A 24,010-nucleotide genomic window follows, 5' to 3' on the forward strand; every position below is an offset into this window, starting at 1 on the left:
TCCCAGTCCCTGCCCTTTGCCTTCTGTGACTTGGGCCGTGTGGCTTGAGCACTCGCTGGTGAAGACTGACACAAAAAAGTCATTGAGTACTTCAGTCTTCTCCACATCCTGGGTAACCAGGTCTCCTGTTTCCTTCTGGAGAGGGCCCATGTTTTCCTTAGTCTTCCTTTTATCACTGACTTTTCTTGATGCATTTGATGTCTCTGGCCAGACTTAATTCTACCAGGGCTTTAGCTTTCCTAACCTTACTCCTGGCTGCTCGGACAATTTCTCTGTACTCCCCCCAGGCTACCTGTCCTTGTTTCACCCTCTGTAGGCTTCCTTTTTGTGTTTGAGTCTGCCCAAGAGCTCCTTGTTCATCCATGCAGACCCCTGGAATTTTTGCCTGCCTTCCCCTTTGTTGGGATGCGTTGCTCCTGAGCTTGCAGAAGGTGAGCCTTGAATACCAACCACCTTTCTTGGGCCCCTCTTCCCTCCAGGGCGGTACCCCATGGTACTCGACCAAGCAGATCCTGTAAGAGGCCAAAGCCTGCTCTCCTGAAGGCGAGGGTAGTGAGCTTGCTGCGCACCCTCCTCGGTGCCCTAAAGATCTTGAACTCCACCATTTCATGGTCACCGCAGCCAAGGCTGCCCCTGAGCTTCACATTCCCCACCAGCTCTTCCTTGTTGGTGAGAACAAGGGCCAGACATAGCACCTCTCCTCATTGGCTCCGCAAGCTAGATGAAAGTTTGACTCCCTTTTTCAACCATTTCTCATTCTTTCAGTTTTTCATCTTTCTCCTCATTTGTTCTTTTATTCCTCCTTTGGGGGCATGTTGCAAGATAAACTTTGCAGCCTGTCATATGCCTATCGGAGCAGTATTACACAAATAGAAGATCAATAGTGCTGCACAATACAAGATGAAACATCAGTGCAAGGAGCACTGACAGGTAACACCTGGCCAGATGTTTCCTCTCATACTAGCGAGGCTTCAGTTCAAGTATGTTACTCTGGCATATATTGAGCGGCTTGGCTGTCAGGCTGTGAGCCAGATAACTGGCAAAGCACCAGAATCAATCAGGTTGGCAGGGTTAGTAGCTAACATCCCTCAGTGGGGTAAAACTTACAGCTTTGGACCTACCCAAGGCTGTGCTGGGCTTTGTAGCCAGGTGTCTGTGCTCCCCTCCAAACCTATATATTCTTTATCCATTAATTTCTCCTGTCCCTCTTTATTACAAATGCATAGATAGCAAATGCTAGAAAGAATCCATGACTTTGGTAGTAATAATAAACAGCTGATTTTTAATGTGCCCTTCAAACAGTCTCCATTTCTTGCATTTTGGAAGCGCTCAGCAAATATGAACACCATAAGTCTACCACATTGGGCAACTTGCTTCTTGAGGCCCTTCAGATAGTGTGTCTGAAAAGCCATAAATCTTCTTTTGTTTGGCATAAGCGAACCAGAAAGCTACTGACCCTTTATTCTTCCCTTCAAAAAAAAAAAAAAAAAACAACAAAAAGGCATAGATTAACTGCAGGAACATATGGCTTGTCTGTTCTCATTCCAAAATGATGGTAACTATTGCCATGCGTATAGTTCATCATGAAAACAATGTTAGGGCTCAGTATATTAAACGTATGCCCTAGATACTGAAGCCTGAGTTTTAATTTTACCGATTCACCTACTAAAAGCATTTTTTCTTTTGACAGGTGGAGCCAACAGTTCCACTGCAGTTAACGCTGCGTGTGTTTTCACTCATGGCATTCAGTTCATTGAAAAGAACTTTCCTGGTGCATTCTCCCGGTTCACAATCGATTTCTTAATACTCTATGCTTTTCTACCAGGACTTGCTGTTATAGCAATTCTGAGCTTCCAAATAAGAGAGAGCATTATTGGCAGGCAATAAAAGAGTAGTGGTGCTAACAATGGCTAATAAAACACTTTTAACTTGATTAAAGCTGAAAGCTTAAATTGGTGGATCTTAGCTAGACTTCAAGTGATTATACATATAGAAACACATTCATCTTCTCATGATTGTTTCTAACTGGATGTTTTCCATCTTGTAAAAACAATGTTCGCGTAAGAGTGTGAATTGGTATTCCCACCCCACTCCCAAATCAGCCAGAACCCACAGCATTACATGTTTTAAAGGACTTTTTGAGTTTAATTTAGTCAGATGTTGCTGTCAATTTTTAACAATGTATCGAGGGTGCTCTGATCTTTTTCACACTACTTTGTTTTTTAACCACTACCAACAGGCAGAGAGGCATAATTGCTAGCAAATCCTGTATTTCCACTCCTATGCTTTGTTTTGGTACAATTTTTTGGGATTTGTTGAACCGCGACAAGCCAAATACGTGTAAATAAAGACAGAATCAAGAAATCACTCCACTTTAATCTTCTGCATACTCTACATCAGTGAGTGCAGCATCTCTAAGCAATATAAAAGTTACCCCATGTGGTTTTGTCTTGTAAATGATGGTAAATCAGAGAAGACATTTGTGTTATTTATATCTGTTCCTTCTTTTAATTATCAAGTTCTAAATCTTGTTTTGGAAGCAGTTTGTGAATTACTAGAACAAATTTTTGTTTGTTAATAAAACGTCCATATAGCCGGGGGAAAAAATATAGAAGTTGTTAGCCAGTTCTTGGAAGCGCTGTAGTTTGCATCTCTGGAAGTTATTCTCACAGGCTCACTAATGTGTCAGAGACTCTAATTTATCCATGTAATCTAAGTAGGTACCTCGCAAAATTGAAAGCCTAACAGACGCAGAATTACTAAATTTTATAACTTCCTTTGCATGTGTAGTGAAGAAATTATTTATTACAGAGGGATAGCTAGAGATTTTTTCAAGGAGGTAAGTAAGTATATTTCCATCTTAAAATTCCACAACAACGTAATTAGTCTAATTTGATAGCTTTGAGGTGATGCCCTTCGTAACGAAGAAACCTCTCAAGTTAGTGCAAGCTCTCCACCTAAGTGTGAGGCCAAGATTTTTTTTCTAATATCTTTATGTAAAATATTCTAAGATACAAATATTATATCAGAAAAATATTCGATGAACAAATATGTTAAAAATAACAAATAACTTCAAACAGCTGGAAAGATACTATGTTAGTTTGCCTTTCCCATTTTTATGCGCATGCAGGGTTCTTCGTCAGGGAACATTCTTACAAGCTGGTCCACGGTGACTGTTCAGACATCTATTTTGTCACAAGTCTTAGCTCTCAGGAGACACCCCTGGCTTTAATCTAGGTCTGGTCCTGCATAGTCTCAGAATGCTCAGGACACCTCACAATAGTGAGGATGCCCATGGACAAAAAGCCAATTCCAGTTTAGGCTAGCATTTCACCAGCTTAGGCTGCATGTGAATCAGTTATACTTCCACCACAAACCAGATGTCTGCCAAATTGATTAGACTGGCTTCCTAATATTTCAGATATTGAAATACTGTCTTCTGAATTCTGTATTATACAGTGCAAGAAACAATTCCTGTATTAAACTGTATGATACTGAAACAGAGATAAAGCAAAATTCTGAATTTTAGAGCAGGTTAAACCTGGTTTTAATTTTATTTTATTCTACCAGTTTTTGTGGAAGTATCCTATTCAAATGCATTAAATGATGATGCAAATATATTCTTAAGCTTTGCTTTTCATTTATATATGCAAGGAACTAGGAAGGGAATGCCTAGCATACTTTACTATGCAGTTTCATATTTTGGGTGCGAAAACTTGTTTATATTTAAATACATAGTCAGGGTGGAAGCATTAAAGAATAAATCAAATATTGTGTTATAAGTTATAAAATAGGTAGAACTGACTCTTGCCAGTCTTTGTGTTCAAACCCATCTCTGAACAGTCTAGAACTCCTTTTTCCCCACTTCTTAAAACTGTGTCAGTACCAAGATACGCTTAAATCTGAATGGAATTAATAAACAGCTATTTTTATTAAAAATAATAACAGGGATGTTTAATAAGTGTTAATTTTGTAGTTTGATATTGTATATTTTCAACAGCATCAGATTAAATTGCTAGTGTAATGTTAAAAATATTAAAGTAATTTTGTAAACGTTAAACTGAAGACTCCTATAGCAGCTCATCAGTCAGGGTCAAAATCCATTTCTTTCCAGGATTTAGAGGCATTTCTTTTGTACTGTTCAAGTTCCTAAAACAGAAACATACATATGTATTAACCTAAGCTCATCATTATTAAAAGTGATAAGATACATATATTAGCCACCTAAACATTTAAAACATGTACAAAAATGTACGTTTTTTATTTTTAACAAAATTATACTAAAAGTGCTCTAAGTTTTGCCATGTTTGCTCTCACACAGGGAGCTAGATTTTATTTATTTGTTTATTTAGGCCTAGGCACCTGCTTTCTAGGGTAGAAGAAATTTTGGGTGGGGTGTTACACATTCAGTTTGAGAAGCCACGGTCCCTACGAACATACACAAATATACCTGTGTTTTAAAAACAGAAATCAGAATTATCCAACAGAAACTACTGTTTCATACACATCAAGTCAGGGCCTTTCAAGAAGCAAAATGGAGCTTATGTAAGCAAAATTCCTTAAAATTACAGAGAAGAAACTAGAAAAACAAAGCCTTTTTTTTTTAAAGCACAGGGCTGAAATAAACTTCTGTAAGCTTACACATCACCTGCAGTGATAATTTAGAGAGCCACCAGTGAACCTTAAACCCCTGCAGAACACAGGCCTGTCCAGAAGGCAGCAAGCAGAAATATATTTTAGAGGAACACAATGGGTGTTTAGGAAATTGACGTGCCATATCTATTCAATCTGTGCTACTGGATATTTGTGGAAATATTCATCATCGTTGTTTGAGGTTTCTCAGGAAGTGTATCACTCATGACAGACGATGCCATGCTTTTGCTTTTGTTTTGTTTTTCAGTTAGTAGTTAAAATATTCTTTCAGGTGCTACTGTTTAGTAAATTGAAAAGTTAGCCCCTGTGTGTAAACGATAAAATGCAAAACCAATGTGGTAATTAAAATTATGCATCTTCTAGATAGTAATTATATTATTAAATGCAAACAGAGGCTCAAATTGTGGAGGTATAAATAAAGTGAGTTAGGTATGAAAGATGAGGTAATCTGCGTTATGCTATACTTGACATCAGCTGAGTACTAGCATGGTAGACAAATGCCCTCATTTCGGTCAAAAGTGCTGCTGGGAATTTTGAAGCCTGTAATTAAAGATTCTGGCAACATCACCAAACAATAGTGTCATCTTCTGAATTTTATGTAGCGGTGTATGCTGTCAGGAACTGTTTCTGAAGATTTTTCCAGCAAAAATTAATTTAGAAAGCACTACACATGCTTTTTGTTCATTTAGGAATAAGGCGGCTTCCAATGTATTTGCAGGAAGCTGATACTCGAGTGAGGTACTGTTAGACCTGATCATGCACGGCTTGCAGTACAAAAAAAGCCGTCATATCTTACTTAGATCAGGAGGAGAGGTGGACAGAAAGCAGTGATTAGTATAAATGTGGCAAGGCCCCTCAAATGTGGGCATGTGTTTTATATGATTGCTATTCTGATTTTAATAGAATGGACTGAACAGCGTAAGGGAGGTTTCGCTGTAGGTATACAGACACCAGAGCTGACAAAAATAACAAGATTCACACCTGGTGAATTTAGCAGAGCACAGAGGGAAGAACAAAATAAAGGGCAGAGCAACAAAGAAATCATCACCTAAAAAATGTACAGAAATAATAAAAGGAATTTTCTCTCTCCTAGGAAATAACTTCAGCAGCTTTGTCATCAGTGCAAAATTTTCATGGTGCTTGCAGGAATCTACTTTTAACATTTAAGTAACTCATAGATGACTGACACAGAACATGTTGTGTCTAATCTAGTAAATTGCATTATGAAATACTACTCTAGTACTACTGAACTGTTCTATTCCTAGGCCAGTCTTTACTCAGTATTTTCACTCCCTCATTATTAATATGAAGCAATTATGATCTTGGAACATACTGAACTGTGGGAAACTTGCCAACAGTTAGGAATAGAAAGAATACTGTGGTATTTTAAGGAGCACATGTAACCTGATTTATGCTAAGTAAATAATTTCAATTCCAACAACTTTCTCAAAGGCTACAGGAAGGGGGAAATTAGACAATGAAGTTTTCCATATAATGACAATGCTGTCTGGGGGTCATGTCTACAGGTGTTGCCTGAATAATTAGCCTTACACATTTATCATCTGACTAAACTGTTCCAAGAAAGAGGCAGATAATTTAGCAGAATTTATTTTGCTGTAATTTTAGCTAGCTAGAAGGCAATTCAAAATCATACAGAAATGCAAAGTATCAAAATTCAGCATACATCAAAACTGTGTAGCTATTCCATACATACAGAAGTACAGAACAAATTATAAATATTTATTTTGGAGCCGTATCTAGGGAAGGCTAACAGTTAATGAGAAATGAAAGAAAAAAGTGAGTAAATGGGAGGCTATTAAAATAAAAAATCTTTAACAAATTCAGTGATTCAGGAGGATAAATGCTGTCAGGCAAGTACACTTCCTTAGTTTTCATGTAAAACAGAAAGTAAAATAAATCCCTATAAGTCAGAAATGTAATGGAAAAATCTTTCACGTACAGCTTAAAGATCACTCCAGAGACCCTTTGGAAAAAGGGTACCTTCCTGCTCATATAGTCCTATCCTACAAACATAAGCAGAGTTCTGGAATATGCTGTAACTATACACAATCAGCTAAGAGCTTCTCTCTCCAAACTGAGAAAATCCTACCAAAGAACAGATCTCAAAGTATGCCAAAATGTTTGCACTAGCATTATGCTTACTTTGTGTTCTGGGTACCAAGAGTAGGGGCACAGATCAGATTTACAGAGAATTAACAACTGCAATTTAAATATGCTTTCAATGTGTTCTGGGTGTTTTAAATGTTATTAGTGCTAACAACTTGTCCTAGATGTCTCAACACTGGCATAAAGTGTTTTTTAATTTTTTTTTTAACCTTAATGCTTCTGTACTTCTGTGTTTCTATAAATTCTCCATCTGTCAAATGGGGAAGATCACACCTAATCTCATAAAGGGATTGGGAAGAAAGACTTAACTGATGTTTATGAGGCACTCAGATAAGATAACATTACCACACGTTCTCAGAGAAAAAAAATTAATACTTTTGTGTTCGTTGAAGTGTCTGAATGGCAGGTTGAGAAATAAGGTACACAAAGAATAAGAACGATGAAAAGAAATACCGAACAATTGAATCGAAACATCAGCAAAATAGTATATGATCATGTAATTAAAGACAATACTATAATGTCTACAAACAAGGAGAAAAAAATTAAGATTGTAGGAAAAGCCTTCATTGTTGCATTTCTTCAGTTCTGAGGGACTGACATGACTTTAACTTTCTTTTTAGTGCAGTTTCTTACTGAAAGTGCCCTCAGTCTGGAACATGGTGAAAATAACGAAGTACTGAAACTAGGATTAAAAATCTTAAGCATGTAAACTTCAGCAGGGAAGTTAATAACAGTGCTCTAATAATGCTCTTTAAGTTGGTTTTAAAAAAAACAAAACACCTTTTATACCCATTTGGACATGCTTGCTTGTGAAAACAAGAAAGCTTATTCTTGGCAGCTGAGTAAATATCCTAAACAACTTTTTCTCCACAACATGAAGACTAGCACTTCTCCTCTGGAGAAAATGAAAGATGCTACTGCTCTGTTACCCACGTTAAGGTGCCTGTCATACTTCTCTGCCCAGCAGCACTGGTCTGAGCAAGGAGGTTCATCACACAATATGCAATCTTCTATTTTGTTGAATGAGATTGAAATTTTCTCCTGAAGTTCTGCAATATGGTCATGTCAGAGAAGTATGATGAAAGAATATGGCACTCATTCTGTTGGCCAACACAGTCCCAACCTCAGTCAGACAGCTGCAGTTCTGTCACCGAGATGACTTCTAGTTGTGAATGACATGGTTGGCGAGGTCAGTCCTATTTTAGGGGAAATACGCTTCCTTGTGAGATGTTGTAGAAATTCCCCGTCTTCTGTTTATGATTTGTTAAAGTCTTAATGGGTATGGTCTGTTCACTGAGATCTGCTTCCATTGCTTTGTGTTAGCTGACACCAAACGGCACCAGGCATCTACCTTTTTTTTTTTAAGTATACTTTATGGCATGAGACTTCAGCTAAAACTGGCACCAATCCCTAAAGTAATACCTTTGTGTAACAAGGACCAGTCAGGGTGAACTTTGGCATTGCATGACACTGACTTTTTATGCACCTGACTGGGAGGCTATCCAATTCTTTGAGCTCAAGGTTAGCTTTATCATTTGCTTCAGTGACTGAAGCTGCAGTCGAATGTCCAGATGAAAAAGGTCCAAGCAGCTATTTTGAGTATTACCAGTACAAGGCATAACAGGATAGCTAAGACCTGAAACAAACAAAAACCTTCAAAAAGACAGCTTAGAGTACTTACCTCTGTGGTAGAGAGCATTTCTAAAGGAAACAGAGCAGACACCCCCATGTACCATCTCACTGCCACGAACATTTAGAAGGAACTAAGGAACTTCATGCACTCCTAGGTGCTTACAGATGCAGGTGGAATATATGCAGCTCTAATCAACATCATTATTTTGAAAGATCTCACTCTTACTCTAGTTGCACATGTGCCTAAAATGAAATTAAGGTGACCTTAAAGCATCAAAAGCCAAAAAGCTAGCAGAGAATGGAGAGAAATAGATTACAAGTTTGCCATCTTGTTTATGTGGGCCATATGAAGAGTTAACAGCAAGCTACGTATTTAAGGACTAATGCATATGCAAAATAAATGTTTCTTGACTCTTGAAATCCCTGCACAGAGCACAAAATTTCAGTCGTTCGCAGAGAGAATCTGCTAGTTAAGAAATACATTAAAAAAATGTAAATTCCCAAAAGGTCCGTGGTGCTGTATTCTCTCTCTTGGAGCTCACGTCCAGAGAATGAAAAAGCAGTAAACAATTGCAACAGCACAATTTGATGTAAACCTGGACATTGTATGTCTTGGGGTAAGAACTAGGAAAAGAATTCTGAAAAGACATAGTTCAGAGAGACAGAGAGAAGTGCTCTCTCTTGAACAAAGGCACAGTGAGCCGCAGAGAGCTTTCCAGAGCAAACTGTCTAGAGAGCGAGCGGTACACCTCATAGTTAACTCTGAACTACAAAGGAGGCAAAACAATCTCGTCTTAAACACGCTTGTCACAGAATGCTGATGAGCTGGACTCCCAACTGCTACAACCAAAAAGCATATCAGATAAATACCAGCTGACAGCTAGGATATGGGAGTAAGCCAGGTACTTTCTTGTTTCTGTAATTTTTTTAAAATATATTTTTTTCTTTTTATACTCAAGCATTTAACCTTTTGCTCTGCTAAAGTGTACAAACCCTAGCTGCAGACAAACCCTTCAACCAAGGTTACAGAGTTTGAAATCGCTGGAAGAGGAATATATTATCCAAAGTACAAGGACCCGTTTTGATCCTTGGCTGCATAAAGTGCTAGGACACTCAAAAGGTTCCTCATGGAGAAATAGCTCTGATTTAATTAAAACTTTGTATTGCCACAGTTATCTATAGTCTATTACAGTACGATTGAGCAGACACGGCCAAGTCTCCAATGTCAGTCAAGTATGCTACTTCTATCAGACTCAGTGACAGGGGTTATATTTTGTTTCTGTTGCTGTTTTTGTGCTTATTTCTCCTTTAAAGTTTATCTTTGAGATAAACAAGCAAACTGGTAATACCTAGAGTCCAAAGTGGCATATACATTAACTGAAAGTAACCGAGTAAAATGATAACATGCACTTAAATGATTTTAAAATATACCCTGTCGTCATATGAAACTTTCATCTTGTGTTATGTCCCATGATTTCATTAGCAACATGTTGCATATTAAACATCTTAATATACTGTTCCTCCTACACAACAGATATCGTGAGACTCTATAAAGAATGTCAGACTTATGATACATTTAAAATGTTGCTTGAAAAATAGGATTTTTGTGCCACTTTTCATATAACTGGGAAATCCAGCGCCACTCCAAGACTCACTGCAACTACAGAGCTCTCTTCTTTTAGATGTATATTGCTATCTCGGCACATTTTGAATCGAATTAAATTCTTGGGAGTATAAAACATTTTAATGATGTGCAAATAATCTCGTAATAATTGAACTTCATGACAGAGAAGTTTAGGAAATAGCTGCAGATAACAAAAGTAATTTTCTCTTTAATGCTCAAATTACTTGTAGTAGTCCAACTAAAAGAAGCTACACTGGTTTGCAATGCCCTTGAACAGATTAAGATTCTAAAAGCCTGTCTCTTTTATTTAAAACCAGAAAATTAATAATTTCCTATATGATTTAATCAACACATACTGGTATCTTCTTTTGCAAGACATAAGTATTATCTAAAAATAACAAATCTAGTACACCATATAGTTATTTTAAGATATATAGATATACTGAGTATGAGATTACATTATAAATTCCAAAAGCAATGTGCTTTACAAATTTTAATGATTTCTAAAGACTGCTCTTGATGTAACAGAAATTCAGATCTGATGCCTACATTAACAGGATATTACAGGTAATGTGCAAGTTCAAAGACTGCAGTGGATTCTTGAAATTGCTTTATTCTTTTACATTATTAATGTATTTCTTTGGATCAGGTAACTACAGGTTTACTGCCTTATGCAATCTAACTAAACTCTACAAAAACGTGATAGCAGTAATAATCTAATCCTTAGGCTTTCTTTTACAAGCATGCAAAAAGATGAAATTTAACATGGTATTTAGGGTGAGTTGAGATGAACTGCAGTGCGATTCAATAAAACTGCCTTTCATCTTAAGAGTGTGGGTATGTAAAAGCGTGTGAGATCTAGATTGGTACGATCCATCATCTTAAGCACTGTTAGAAATACCTCCTTTAAGCATAGTAACTTGGTCCACAAAGTTGTTAAATGGCGTACAAATAGCCCACAGCTGTGAGAACAAAGTGGAATGTTTCTCAGTCATTCTGGCAAAGAATTTTCTGTGTGCGTGAAACAAATGAATCTATATGGAACAGAGAGTTTCCAGAATAAATATGTGATAACTTCTTCCAAAGAAAAACACACAAATCTTGGATTGATTTTAACAGACCCACACCTGTGATATTGATGAGGACTATATACAGTATTTCTACTCACGTGATGCTAAACACTGATATCTACAAGGCAATGTTCTGTTTGCCACAGAATTTTTCTATAACATTTACCACAAATGTAGGGAAATGCAGAAACACTTCAAAAAAGACCCTTCCCCCTAAAGGTCATTCCTGGAATTCAGGGGTTAAGCCAAATGCCACTATGTGGAATAATTCTGTTCACTCTCTTTAAGATAAAATGCACATAGCCTGCAAACTCCAGTCAGAAATGTTATCATCTCAGTACCTTTCTAGTTTAAATAAAAACTTTTGAAAGTGGAAAACAAAAATTACAAAAAAAAGTAAACTCAAAACCTGGATACCACTTCCCAGACTTCCTGCTAGTCAACACCCAAATGAGAGTACAGGGTGCAGAAATGAAGAAATTACTGCCAAGAAAGCTTCACAGTTTTGCTTTGATATTTTAGTGAAATAATTCTGGAAGAGAGCTAGATGGAAAACTTGAATTATTCATTTCTAAAGAAACCACAGAGCCAAAACTTTGAGATCTGATAAGCTCTACCTGCTTAATGTCTACCAATGGAAAAAAACCCAAACTACTAAGCTGAAAAATAAAGTTTACATTATTTAAAGGCAAAAAAAGGGGCTATGAGTATATTCTACAATTAATTCAGCAATGCTGTTGGTTCTGGAATACCCAACTGTGAACAGCAACTGGAAAACCACCACACACCTGGTTTTTCTGAGCTCTCATGACATCAACTTCATACTCAACGTATTGTAAATCCTGTGCAGGGTCCTTGGTGTCTTGTAAATCGCAGAAACTCTGAAAGAAGAAATTATAAAAGCCCAAATGATAAAATGTATCTTATGTTATTTTAACAAGAAAATGCCACTCTGTAAATCTAATGGAAGTCTTTTGCTTTTAATACGAATGTATTAGAATCCTGCATTTATGGAAGGATTTTGTGCTACAGTACACAGATTACATAAAATATACTGTATATTATCTTAGGTTGGTAAAACGATGAGAAAGTAATACTGCCTTTAGATCTTAAATGAAAGAAAATATCCTTATTTGGTAGCTGTTTATTATTCTCTCCTCAAAATGAAAATACCCTTTCTGGCCCATGACATTTGGGTTAAGGTTGCTCTTGCTGGAGCATTTAATACTCAAGGCTTGAATTCAGTTCTAGTTACCAGAAGCATTACTTCAACATCTGAGAAATTGATTACTATCTTTTTGCCAAACACCTGAAATTTCATTTACTAACCTCAATATCATAAAAGGCAATGGTGTAACTTTGGAAAAAACCAGAGGATTACATCAGTACTCTCATTATTACTAAATGTAGGAAGGTGACTGAAGATGCAGAACCTAATAATCAAAGCACCACTACATACAAATCTGTATCTTTTTAAAAATATATGAATTAAAGAGGTTGGAGGAAACAGAACTGCTAAGTGAGACTGAAATTCCAATGACTGGACTTGAAAGACAAAAATTAGTAGTGATATTACTACTACTATTCTATGAGAAAAGCAGCTGTGCAGCAGACAGGTAAACACGTACCTTCGGAGGAAATGTTTTCTCAAATACTTTTTTCCATAGTTCCAACGGTGTGTTTGCACGCATCTTTCCAATATCACTATCAGAGGCAGGTGGCGGTCCTAAGGATAACAGCACAGCACAAAGTAATACAAGTAGGTTGTCATAACAACATAAATTATCAAAGCATTTTGGATAATGATCCATCTAATCTAATATTTTATATTCTACAGCGACAAGCTGCAACAAGTTTGAAAAAACATTCATCTTCTATCATGAAATGGGCTGAGTGGTATTAAATATTATATTTTCTTTCAGATCTAAGCTTGTTGGTACTTTACCATTTGAAGTAGTCCCAATACTTTGATAAAGCACCTAACAAAACTGCACAAGTAATTCTTAATAATGCAAATAGTGAATCATAATTTTTAACTTCCTACGTAATTTCCTTCAATAATCTGTTAAAACTGATGCTGATGTGCTATAATTTAATTTTATCTGCTTAAATTTTTTTTCTCTTTTTCAAAAACATTTAAGCAACAAAAGTGATGAACAGGAAATATCCTAACCTATTTGGCTCAGTGAATCCAGGCCTGCTGGTATAAATAGAGGTTTGCTGTGATCCACTGATACTGACCTGCTAAACAGAAAAAAGAAAATATATGAAGTGAGCATTTGGCAATCAAAGAAAAATGATATTATTCTAGCCAAGACTACACTCTTTCTGTGCTTTGCATACAAATACACATAAACAAAAATCTACTCAATTCTAGTTGGTGACCATGTTTCTAACACATCAGTTTTGGGATCAAAACCAAGGAGCTATCACTGTCCTGTGCAGAGACAGGCAGCTGAAACATGGGAGTAAAAGACCACGAACAAGAAGCTTTCAGAGATCATATTTTTTTAAGAAAAAAAAAGTTTTGGTGATTAAAATATTTTTTTATTAAGTACTTCTAGACTCTGAGCAAGACATTTAATAGTTGGACAATAATTATGTTACCTTTTATCACAGCCAAATGCCAAGTGATTAATAAGAACACGGGCTTTCAGAAGGAGAGCCTCAGATTTACTGGTAAACTAAATGAATCAAAAAACAAAATATACATTATGATCCTCCATCATAGAAACATTACATTATGTCACCTGCATAGAAAATTTCAGATAGAGCCTAGCTATTCCTGACCTCAGTAAATTTGGTACATGTACAATGAATTTACTAGAATAAAAATCTCACCCTCCCATTCCAATATATGAATGCATTTGTCACTGAATATATAGATTAAGAAAGATTAAATGAAAAATAGCATAAATAAATATTAAAGAATAAATTTTAGAATACTGATTCACAGGTTTTGAAGTATACATATTAAGAAACACAGACTTTTTTTGTCCAAGACTAATGAGTTATTAAGATTTCAAACTACATTAAAAATTATCCAGAATGCCATAAACATTTAGATATGTAATGAATAACTAAAACTGTTCACACACCATAAAAGCAGCTTGATAGTGGCAGAACAGGTAGGAGATTTATCAGAAAGCAGCTTGCAGAATATGTTCTCAAACAACATGCGCATTCCTGTCTAAGGGCTTTTGTATCCTAACAGGGTCATGTCTTTGAGAAAGCAGTCAGATCCCTACTGTAGGAAATGAAGTTTCTCCCACTTGTTTCAATGGGAATAAGGATTTAGCAGCCAGAGAGTTTTAGGCTCCTAGTTCTTAATTTTTAATTACAATAACGCTTAAATACTTTTTAAAATAAAAAGTTTTAGATCCAAGACAGTTGTATTCTCAGTTAACATAAGATGAATTCTCGTGTCAAAGTACAAAAGCTGTACAATTTTAAATGGATGCAAAAGGACATGCTGTGATTATAGCAATTTAAAGCATAGATAAGTTGTTTGGTAATCAAAATAAGCCACTATTAAATATTATTTATTACATAAATGATGGTTGATACAATTAGAACCATCTTCTGATGTAAAGAGAGACCAAGAGGCAGCTTTTTTGGATTGTGAACCTGAGCATGCATGTTTCTGCCTTTACTCAGGAGATGACCTGCCAAACTCAAAATCAATTTATATACTCACATAAATACTTCATTGTCCTCATGGTTGGCAGTTCCTACTCTTTACTGTAAAAAACCCCCCTGCATGGTCACTTTTTCCCATCCTCCTTTCTTGTACCAAAAAAAATTTGCCAGGCATGCAGTAAACTCAATATGGAAACTGCGTTGGCTAACAGATAACTATTTTTATTTAGTTTTTGCTGATACTGAGAATTATGTAGTTTGTTCATAAGGTATATCCATCCATCTGTTTACCTGTAACTGACTGGACAGGTTAGCTCATGAAGCAAGCTACTTTAAAGCCTATTAAATCCCATTTTCTCTAGGAGTTTTACATTTCTATTTTTTTAAATATTGTTTTGTAACACAAGTATTGCTCATCTTCTCTAACCTGAGTTAGAAAGTGAATATACACACCACTAATGATGCTCCATAATAATGTGATGCAAATCGAAGTGTCTTGCTTATTATTTTCCTCATTTCAGAGTCAAAGTCCTGAAAAGTTGATATCGGAACATATATGTAAGAAACAAAAACCAAAATATTACAGCTAGAACTTTTCATTTTTTGTATAAATTGCAATGCACTTAGGCTACAATACATGAGGCTTTCAGCTGTCAGCATAATTATATCTTAGGACAGAATCAGTAACAGCCTACTCTGAGAAGAAATGTCACAATTTCCCTTTGTTTCTTTTTTACAGAGGGAGCCTAATTCAGGCAATATGTTAGTTCAGAAAAAGTTTCTTAATTGGGAATGTGTATTCAATTTCCAATTAATTTGTTTCATTTTGGTTTCAATTTCTAGAAGTAGAAATACTGCCTACTAGAAGAATACGGATTTTTTCTTTTTGTGAAATTATTTAACTTTCAGTAAACCTTTTGGTATATGCTCTCTAAATTCTCATACCTGCAAGGTATGAAAGGTGCATAAAAATACCTTTTCATCAATGTTTCTTTAATATAAGATGATACTGATGGCCTTCCCTGGATAAAGGGGGCGAAAACTTGGTCCCAGTGAAGCCTGCAGGAGTCTGTTCATAGACCACCATGGAATCAGGCTGCTATTCTCTGCTATTTACATGAGAGTCACTGATTTTTGAAGAGGTCATAGCTCAGCATAAAGCCTCAGTGTGAAAGAAGGCACAGTACTGTATTAATAAAGAATTAAGTAACTGAAAGAATCAGCCAAGTATCAAGGCACTATGTAGTCATCCGGAGAAGCACAGGCTGCCAGCACAGCAGCTAAAAATCAAACATACTGCTCTAATTTCTCATGATCAGGTGCTGCTTGAAAATTGAGTATGCATTTATTTGGATTTTTAATCCAAATGTCCTAGAAGAGAATCCAGAAGTACTATGACATTTCTTTCCTCTCCCCACTAACAGATGCAATTACTCACTTGTCTCTAAAAACTTAAATACTTAAAACAAAAGTTCTAGACTAAAATGATGGTTTACTGTTTGTGCTGCCACAACTGCCAAAAAATTTGACCAGCTGACTTGAGAGACGTCCCTCTTTCACTGCCATAAACTTACAGCTGCTGCCAGAAGGGGCAGATGGAGCTGGATTTCTCTCATTATAAAAGAAAGTCATCAACATGATGTTTTCTTGCTTCCCTCTTTGGTCTGCAGCAACTTATATCTCAACGTTTTCCAAGTACATCTCAAAAATCATCACTTTGGGAGTGTTTTGTGAAGGAGTGACAGTATGCCTTCCACAATGCTGTTGGATGGAAAGATTTTTTTTATTTTGTGGTGAAAGGCTGACCGGCTGTACTTTTGTTCAAATGATTACTATTATATTACCAAGATTTTAGTATATAGAATCTTTACAAGGAATCTTTTAATTATATATTTTAAAATTAAGTATTACTTACATGAAAAATATCATATTTGCTTCCAATTATCACCAAGGGTATTGGAAAAGGGTCAACTAATTCATAATCCTATTAAACAGACATATGACAGTTAAGCAGTGTAAACAAACTGCAGAAGATTGCGAATGTTAAAACAGCTGAAAGGGGTTAAAATTAATTCACAGAAGACAAAGCTCTATTTTTTCAAAACCTTCAGTTAGATGAATAAAATTTAATGCAATATCCATACCATATTCTACAATTTTTCTTGTTTTCTTCACAAATGGTTAGGAGATAATCTCTCTGAGCAGTCAGAACACTTACTGGCATAAAAGGGCTTTTACACTATAGACTTCAGTTCCAACAAGAGATGGGAAGGGATGAAAAACCTCATATATTCACAGAACGACTGCCAGATGGCATTAGCAGAACTGGCTTTTTGATGCATTCCCCTTCTTTGCATCATATCCAGAGTAATACACACAAAAGCTCAAGAAAATTAAGCTGAATGATCTGCTAGTGTCACACATTTGTCCTCCCCACATCACATTTTCTAAGCTCATAAAAAATAATTAATGTGATTTTCAAATGTTTGATATCGGCAGAAAGAGGAAATGGCACCTAACCATGAAAATGCAAATCACTACTAATGGATGAAACAGCTCTGGGGATGTAGATTTAACTACTAAATAGCTCTCTTCTGATAAAAGTTTTAATAAGTAGATTACAGTAATTCTCAAGTTATCTGGAATATTTTCCTGTTGTCCATATGAAAAGAGACAGTCCCTCATGTGTTCATGCAATTATTGAGTCAAGCTGCTATGCTTGCAGCAGAATGGAAAAGAGATGTGTTGAAGCAGAGGCTGACCTAACTGCTCCCTTCTAAAATCAGTTATTTTACATACAGGTTAAATGACAGTCAGTACATTAGCAAGAAGCTGCACATACTGAAAATCCCCTACTTTGAGAGGAAAAAATAATGGCTTCACTCATACATTCTCAAGGCAAAAGCTTTAAGCAAAATTATCGTACTTAAAACTGGGTGTATAAAACATAGAACTGAAAAAAAAATTAGTTTTAGTTTCCTAACTAAGAAAAAATTAATTCAGGATAACATCAGAAACATTAAAACTGGCATACTTAACCCTACTCATCTTTTGACTATGGAATTAATTTTTGTCTATGGACTACTTTAGGTGCATCCAGCCTTTTTAAACAAAGTCTACAATTGATATACTTATGCCTTATCGTCATAGCCAATAATTCTTTATCCAGGCCAATGGAATACATCTAATCCCTAAAAAAACTCTAAGAAGCTTATCAATTCCTGTTTATCATAAAAATATGTTTAGCTACAAAAAGGCAAATAAAAATCTGCATAAATGGTCATTTACTTTGACTATAAAAGATGGTTATTTCCTCCCACAAAACTGACATTTTTTCTTGAATGATGATGAAAGTAAAAAGAGAACCAAAGAGTAACATAACATTTTGTTTGCATCCTTTCCGGTTTTGATAATGAAGGCTGAATAGAAATTCTAGTTTAGAAGGTATGATTGTGTTCCCTACAGGACAAGTACAAGTCTTCTCAACAATAAATCCCATTTTCTTTTTACTTATCGAGAAAAGCTTGCAGTTTTCTCATATGTAAGCCCCTACATGTATACTTGACACTGTAGTCATGATTTATTGCCAAGTGTGCTTGTAGGCATTTTCTTTTTGTGAATTACCTTCTCTAAAAGTGAAAACCAAAATGATAATCCAGCAGATCTCAAACCCTATACTGTAAATCTACTGAGTGTTGCATATGTTGCTTTCTCATAAATTTTAAGTTACTTTTAAATTTTTGAGCAACATGAGCATTTGATGTATTGCAGCATTTTATAGAAGTTACAGTAACTAGATTTATGTGCCAAGTCTTTGAATTGTTGAATACTTATTTATGCATTATATACACACAACATTTGCAGAGGTTTAATGCACAATGACTTTTCATGTCTGTTGCGCATAATCTAGTTTAGCTTTTCCAGAGATTTAGTTAGCAATTATGTTTAAAGGACTGATGTTAACATTTCTGAAACTTTATAATTTAATTAGTTGTCAGATTATCAAAAGGCACTGAGTTTGTGATAGACATTTAAATAAATGCAAAGTATATAGTCATGTTGATGGCTGTTATAACTATATTCTTTGCTTAAATTTGTACCTTCAGCTAGTCTCTTGCCAGATGACTTTTGTACATTCTAGTTTTCATCTTCATTTTAAAAAGATGAGGGGGGGAAAAAAGCAAACTGCTACTCTAAAACTGTTTCTTTTGATTGGTGTAACATGCCATAACAATCACATTAGATATCTAACAAAAAGATATAAGAAACCTTCTTTCCTTGTTTCTGCTCTTATTGAATTTTTATTAAATTGCTATAATTTTCCAGTGAACAGGTTCATCTACATCAAATGGATTTTCAGTCATGCATAAAAATCTAAAAGAGTTGTTTATGATTTTCAAGAGCATTATCTTTAACTGTATAAAGGCCTGTGACATCTGGAGAAAATATTAGAAGTAACTTACTGGATGATCCCTCTGCAGACTATTCCACATCCTCTGTTTAATTTCAGTAGCTACTTCAGGATTTGTCTTCTCTAGTTTGGTTAAAATTTTGTTCACGTGGTTCCTGGTGGCCTGCAGAAGTTTCTCCATAGTAGTCCAGAGTTCATCAGGCTTGGACAGATCCAATACAAGCACTACAGCAAATGACCTATTAAAAAGGCATTATTTGGTCAAATCTTTAGCACAGGAGACAACCGACATTTTAATATACAACCACACCTGTAGTACAGACGCTGAAAGCAACGAATGTCAAAATACAAATGCTAAGGTAGAATTAAATGTGACAGCAAAGAAAGATGGCTTTTAAGGATACTCTGAGTTCTGAAGAAACCTTTCCCTTGTCTCTTGCTCAGAACTATCACTTTGGCAACTTTCCATCAGAGGTGCTGGGGGAATTGTATATATCAAACTTTGTTTCTGGAGACGTAGTTTCAAAGCAGTAAAATATGCCAATATCCTGAACCCATTTAGCTCCTTCTTCCTGTAGGACTGGGCACTTCTGCTATTATGGATCCTTGCCATCCCATAACACTACAATCCCAGATGAAGCAATGTTAGCAAATGGTTAGAATCTTTCCTAACCATTACTGTATTAGAAAGTTCTATACTTTCATTGTTCTTTTGTAATATGAAATGGAAAAAACTGGTTAAGGGCAACATTCTGTGCTATGGACTGTGCCGATTAGCTGGAACCTCAGATGGGTGTATGAGAAAGCCTTCTTAAAGATAAATGAAAGAAGGCAGAGTACACAAGATGTACTTAGCAATTACCAGGCTTTTAAAGATGGATTATGATGAGAAATGTTTACATATAAACTCCTCTCCTTCCAAAACCCTGCCTCCCAAAACTCTAACTGCATTAAAGTGTGACTGTAAAAAAAAAAACACTGTAAATGCAGCCATTTGAAAGGATGCGATCATTCTTTCACATTCCATCCTGACTTGAAAAAGAGGATTCCAAACCAAAGTGGTATTAGAAAGACTACAAAGCAAAGTGAATGCCCAATTTCACTTTAAAATGCTATAAGGAAAAAAATCTGGTGAAAATTCTCTTGGTGAAACCTATATATTCTTCATGGGACTTATAAATAAGCAAATTTCTTGACTACAGACAGATGAGAAAACTACTGAAGAGCACTTCTACCTAAGTTGAAATGATAGAATTTTTGACTAGCATGTTAAAATATTGCCTTATGAACAGAAGTGGTCTTACAGAACAATGTTGGCATCCTATCAAAGAATCTTAAGATCATCCACATCACAAGATTCCTTATCGGTAAAAAGGGAAGAAAAGATTGATGGAGGTAGAGCTCAGATAAGTTCATTTAGGCAATAGCTGAAAAATGACAGCTGATTTTTTTCCCCCAAGCTCTTCTAGAAACAAAAAGCTTCACACGCCAGAAGTGTTTTTTTAATTCCGTCTCAGTCTCTCACTAAATAATGGCATTATCTCAACAGCCAAACAGTAGCAAATGTACATGATAAAAATTTTATCCCTTCTTTTATTTTTTTCACAGAAGTTAAAGCTCACTACCAACGAAATAAATAATCATATCATCATAATACATACTGTATCTTTTGATCCTTTTCTCCCTCTCCACTTTCAAGTCCATCTTCCCTAACCAGAGAAAATATAAACTGCACCCCCATCACCTTCTCATTTCTTCATGCAGTTCTTCACTCATTTCTTCTTCCTATGCTGTTCCATCACTTTGATGGATTTTTCTCACTACATTCTGTTAATTCTCTCTAAATTCCTGTTTCCTTTTGTCTTCAAATCATTTCAATAGTTTTAGTCCCTCTCAGAAACAGCACCTCTCTGTGTGATCATCACCTTATCAGATGGTCACTTCACTTCCCAAAAATCTAGACAATTTTTTGTCAAATTTTTTGCCTTTTCTTTTTTTGCCTAAAACACTGCCCCTCACAGAGACAGCATCTATGTTTGTATAAAGAAGTAGGAAGCAGGATTTTCTTTTCCATATGCCCCAAGTTGCTTTTCTGCTCTTTCACTGAGCAGAAATTATTTTCACTTTTTCTGTATTTCTTCTTCTATCTACTTAAGGCCAACCTATTTCCTTCATGCTATCACTCTCTCTTGTTGTTGGAGATGGCTAAGAACTTGGCTTATTAGGAGAGAACCATGAAAAGGAAGACTGAAGCAAAGTATCAGTGGTATTACAATGTTTTTTAGAAAAAATCATAAATGTTCTATCTTACATTTTGAAAAAGTTTTCCACAATAAAAGGTCTAGAGATTTACTTATGCTTGAAGGAAAGCTGAAAATAACTTTGGAATTGCAATGTTAATCACTTACCTTATGTTATTGCTAGTGATTGGTATTCGTATCAGTTCCAGTAATGAGGTTCCACCACCTAGTTCCCAAAAATGAGCTATATCTTTAGGCTGTAAAAGAGTTTCTTTATGTCAGAGACGTGTGCTCCTATGCAAGACCAAGAGAACATCTTCATCTAATAAACTGGCTTTTCATGCAAGTGACTCAGAACAAGAACATATATTATTTAGCTAGTATTTCCTGAAAAACAAAACCAAATAGAAAACCCCCGAAGTTCAAGAAATCCCATACAACACCCAGGAAAGACGCCCGGCATGCCTCTGACTGTCTTGATAAATGACAGTCGGTAAAGTAAAAAGTCAGGGAGCAGCACAATTAATGATAAACATAAAAACAACCAGGCAGCACAAGACTAATGCTTTTTGAGAAGTTTGCAACTGGAAAAGTAATGAATCTCTACCTTTGCATTTAGTTTCTGGGCAAAGTTTTAAGTGATTTTTATCTTTCAGAGTCAGATCTTCCACTCCCTGCTTCAGTAATAGAAACAGCAATTACCTGCAACAACAGTTACTGCTGCTGGGCAGTGTTGTGCTGTGATGGGAATGGGTTCAATATTTCTGTTAATATTAGCTGTAGTGCAAAATTTAGTGATATGGACACATAACCCAAACATTTAATTATGATTTAATATCCTCTGAGATGACTGCATCTCTCATAAAACTGGTTGTAAAGTATCTTCATTGGTTTGTACTCATTTTACATTTTAAAGACAAAGTCAAGGGCATGCATACTATGTTACAGTGGGACAATAAAAGCACTCAAACATGACAAACAAGGTAGTTTTTATAGATTAATCTGATTGCTTTGTGTTATACTTTGGTCTCTGATCTACTGTGTTTTAGTGAGAGGGAAAAACAGATTACAGATTAAAATACAAAATTAAGCTAGCTAATTTAAATAAAATTATATTAAAAACTCCTTTTTGTTTCAGAAACAATAAGCTAAAATCTGTAAGATTCTTATACATAACAATAAAATACATAGATTATTTTTGTGTGCATACATATATATATAAAAAAAGATATGGTAAACCATACTTTTTGGATACTCACTGCATTGTGTCTCCTTGCCCTTCTTCCAAAAGTATATTCCAAGGTTAATGTTGGCTTTGGAGTCTCTTCCCTATGCAAGGAAAAATAACTTCATTTTGTCAAGATCCTCTAAATAAAGTTAATTCTACAGTTACTAAATTATATTTACCAGCCAGTTCAGAATTTGGCTTAGAAACAGCAGTATGGAGAGGACACTTTAAGACAACAGGTCTTGGTTGCTGAAGACAGAAGTAGCAGCACCAGCCTGAACAGATGGCCATTTAAGCTCTCTAATACTGGAGAAGGAGGACTGAAGGGGTCAGATGACAGGTAGTAATGATGGGAAATAAGTGTACCCATAAGTGATCACCTGGTCACAGAGTACATCATCTGTGTATGTATATTATGAATTATCACACAATGTAACTATTTATTTAAAATTCTAATCCACAGCTGAAAACTACTTTTAAAAATTTAACACATACCTCTCAAGGCACCTCAGTATAATAGTGGTCTTTCCCTGGAAATTAAAAACAAAGAACAACCCTACTGTACTGTCACTGAAGCATAAAAAAATGTATTACTAAATGAAACTCACTCACTTAACATTCCAATAATAAAGTACCAGAAAAGTGTAAACTCATGTAATCGTTTGTAGCCTTATAGTGGAAACTTAACTGCCAACTTTCTGTCAGAGTCAAGTTACACTACCATTATTATAATTATAAACTAATAGAGATGACAAATACAGTAATAGGAATAGTGTGCTGAAAATTAGACACTAGTGATCGACCTGACCAACTCTGTTAAACAGTTTTTAATTATTAATAATACATCTATGTAATGTTTGGTTTCCACTGGAATTAATTATTACTGGTGAGATGGAAATAAAAAGAATGCTTAAAATACAAATAAACATACAGAAAGATACATCTTTACACTGTTGAAATTCAGACACTGAGTACCATGCCACACTGAAGGGCTCTTCTACAGTTTACTCCAGTGTCCTTACCCATCTCAAAAATCAGAGAATTTCAGGTGAATCTGAAAAGTCATTGTATTTTCTCTGAAAAAGGTGTTTTAAAAATTGCTGATTAAGAGGTTGCACATATATGAATCCTTTTAAAATAAAAACTCTATTCTTGGTGACTCACTTGGTCAAAAAGGCAAATATTTCATCATTTACTTTACAAATAAATGCTACCAGAAGAGAAATATGAAATTACTAATGACCAAACTTATGGGACAATGAGTTAAAACAAACTTAGGCATGTGGAATGACAACTTTGCATCACAGATATGGCACATTCAAATAGGTCTGACATAATACACGCACAACTGACAGCAGGATGTCAAGGCTTCTATGTACAACAAAA

At 35.6% G+C, this 24,010-nt stretch overlaps 2 protein-coding genes across 4 annotated transcripts in view; one reads left to right on the forward strand and one right to left on the reverse strand.

Moving 5' to 3' along the window:
- Positions 1 to 6,988, forward strand: part of ABCG5 (ATP binding cassette subfamily G member 5) — a 24,157-nt gene extending 17,169 nt beyond the window's left edge. Inside the window, exon 13 of the mRNA XM_064446108.1 lies at positions 1,691 to 6,988. Coding sequence (XP_064302178.1) covers positions 1,691 to 1,887 — 197 coding nt within the window. The 3' untranslated portion in view covers positions 1,888 to 6,988. The remainder of the gene's footprint in view (positions 1 to 1,690) is intronic.
- Positions 2,357 to 24,010, reverse strand: part of DYNC2LI1 (dynein cytoplasmic 2 light intermediate chain 1) — a 22,879-nt gene continuing 1,225 nt past the window's right edge. The window contains exons 3-13 of one of the 3 annotated variants that reach the window (XM_064446112.1): positions 23,120 to 23,154; positions 22,656 to 22,725; positions 21,565 to 21,653; positions 19,209 to 19,395; positions 16,661 to 16,729; positions 15,199 to 15,276; positions 13,714 to 13,790; positions 13,280 to 13,350; positions 12,735 to 12,832; positions 11,895 to 11,987; positions 2,357 to 4,149 (exon numbers count right to left, since the gene is read on the reverse strand). In XM_064446112.1, the coding sequence (XP_064302182.1) occupies positions 4,084 to 4,149; positions 11,895 to 11,987; positions 12,735 to 12,832; positions 13,280 to 13,350; positions 13,714 to 13,790; positions 15,199 to 15,276; positions 16,661 to 16,729; positions 19,209 to 19,395; positions 21,565 to 21,653; positions 22,656 to 22,725; positions 23,120 to 23,154 (933 nt within the window). In that variant the 3' untranslated portion in view covers positions 2,357 to 4,083. Of the gene's footprint in view, positions 4,150 to 6,994; positions 8,417 to 11,894; positions 11,988 to 12,734; positions 12,833 to 13,279; positions 13,351 to 13,713; positions 13,791 to 15,198; positions 15,277 to 16,660; positions 16,730 to 19,208; positions 19,396 to 21,564; positions 21,654 to 22,655; positions 22,726 to 23,119; positions 23,155 to 24,010 lie in introns of those variants that run through there. The other 2 variants (XM_064446111.1, XM_064446110.1) reach the window with 2 other exon arrangements.

The sequence above is a fragment of the Phalacrocorax carbo genome, chromosome 3 (assembly GCF_963921805.1).
Source record: "Phalacrocorax carbo chromosome 3, bPhaCar2.1, whole genome shotgun sequence".
NCBI classification, from domain to species: domain Eukaryota; kingdom Metazoa; phylum Chordata; class Aves; order Suliformes; family Phalacrocoracidae; genus Phalacrocorax; species Phalacrocorax carbo.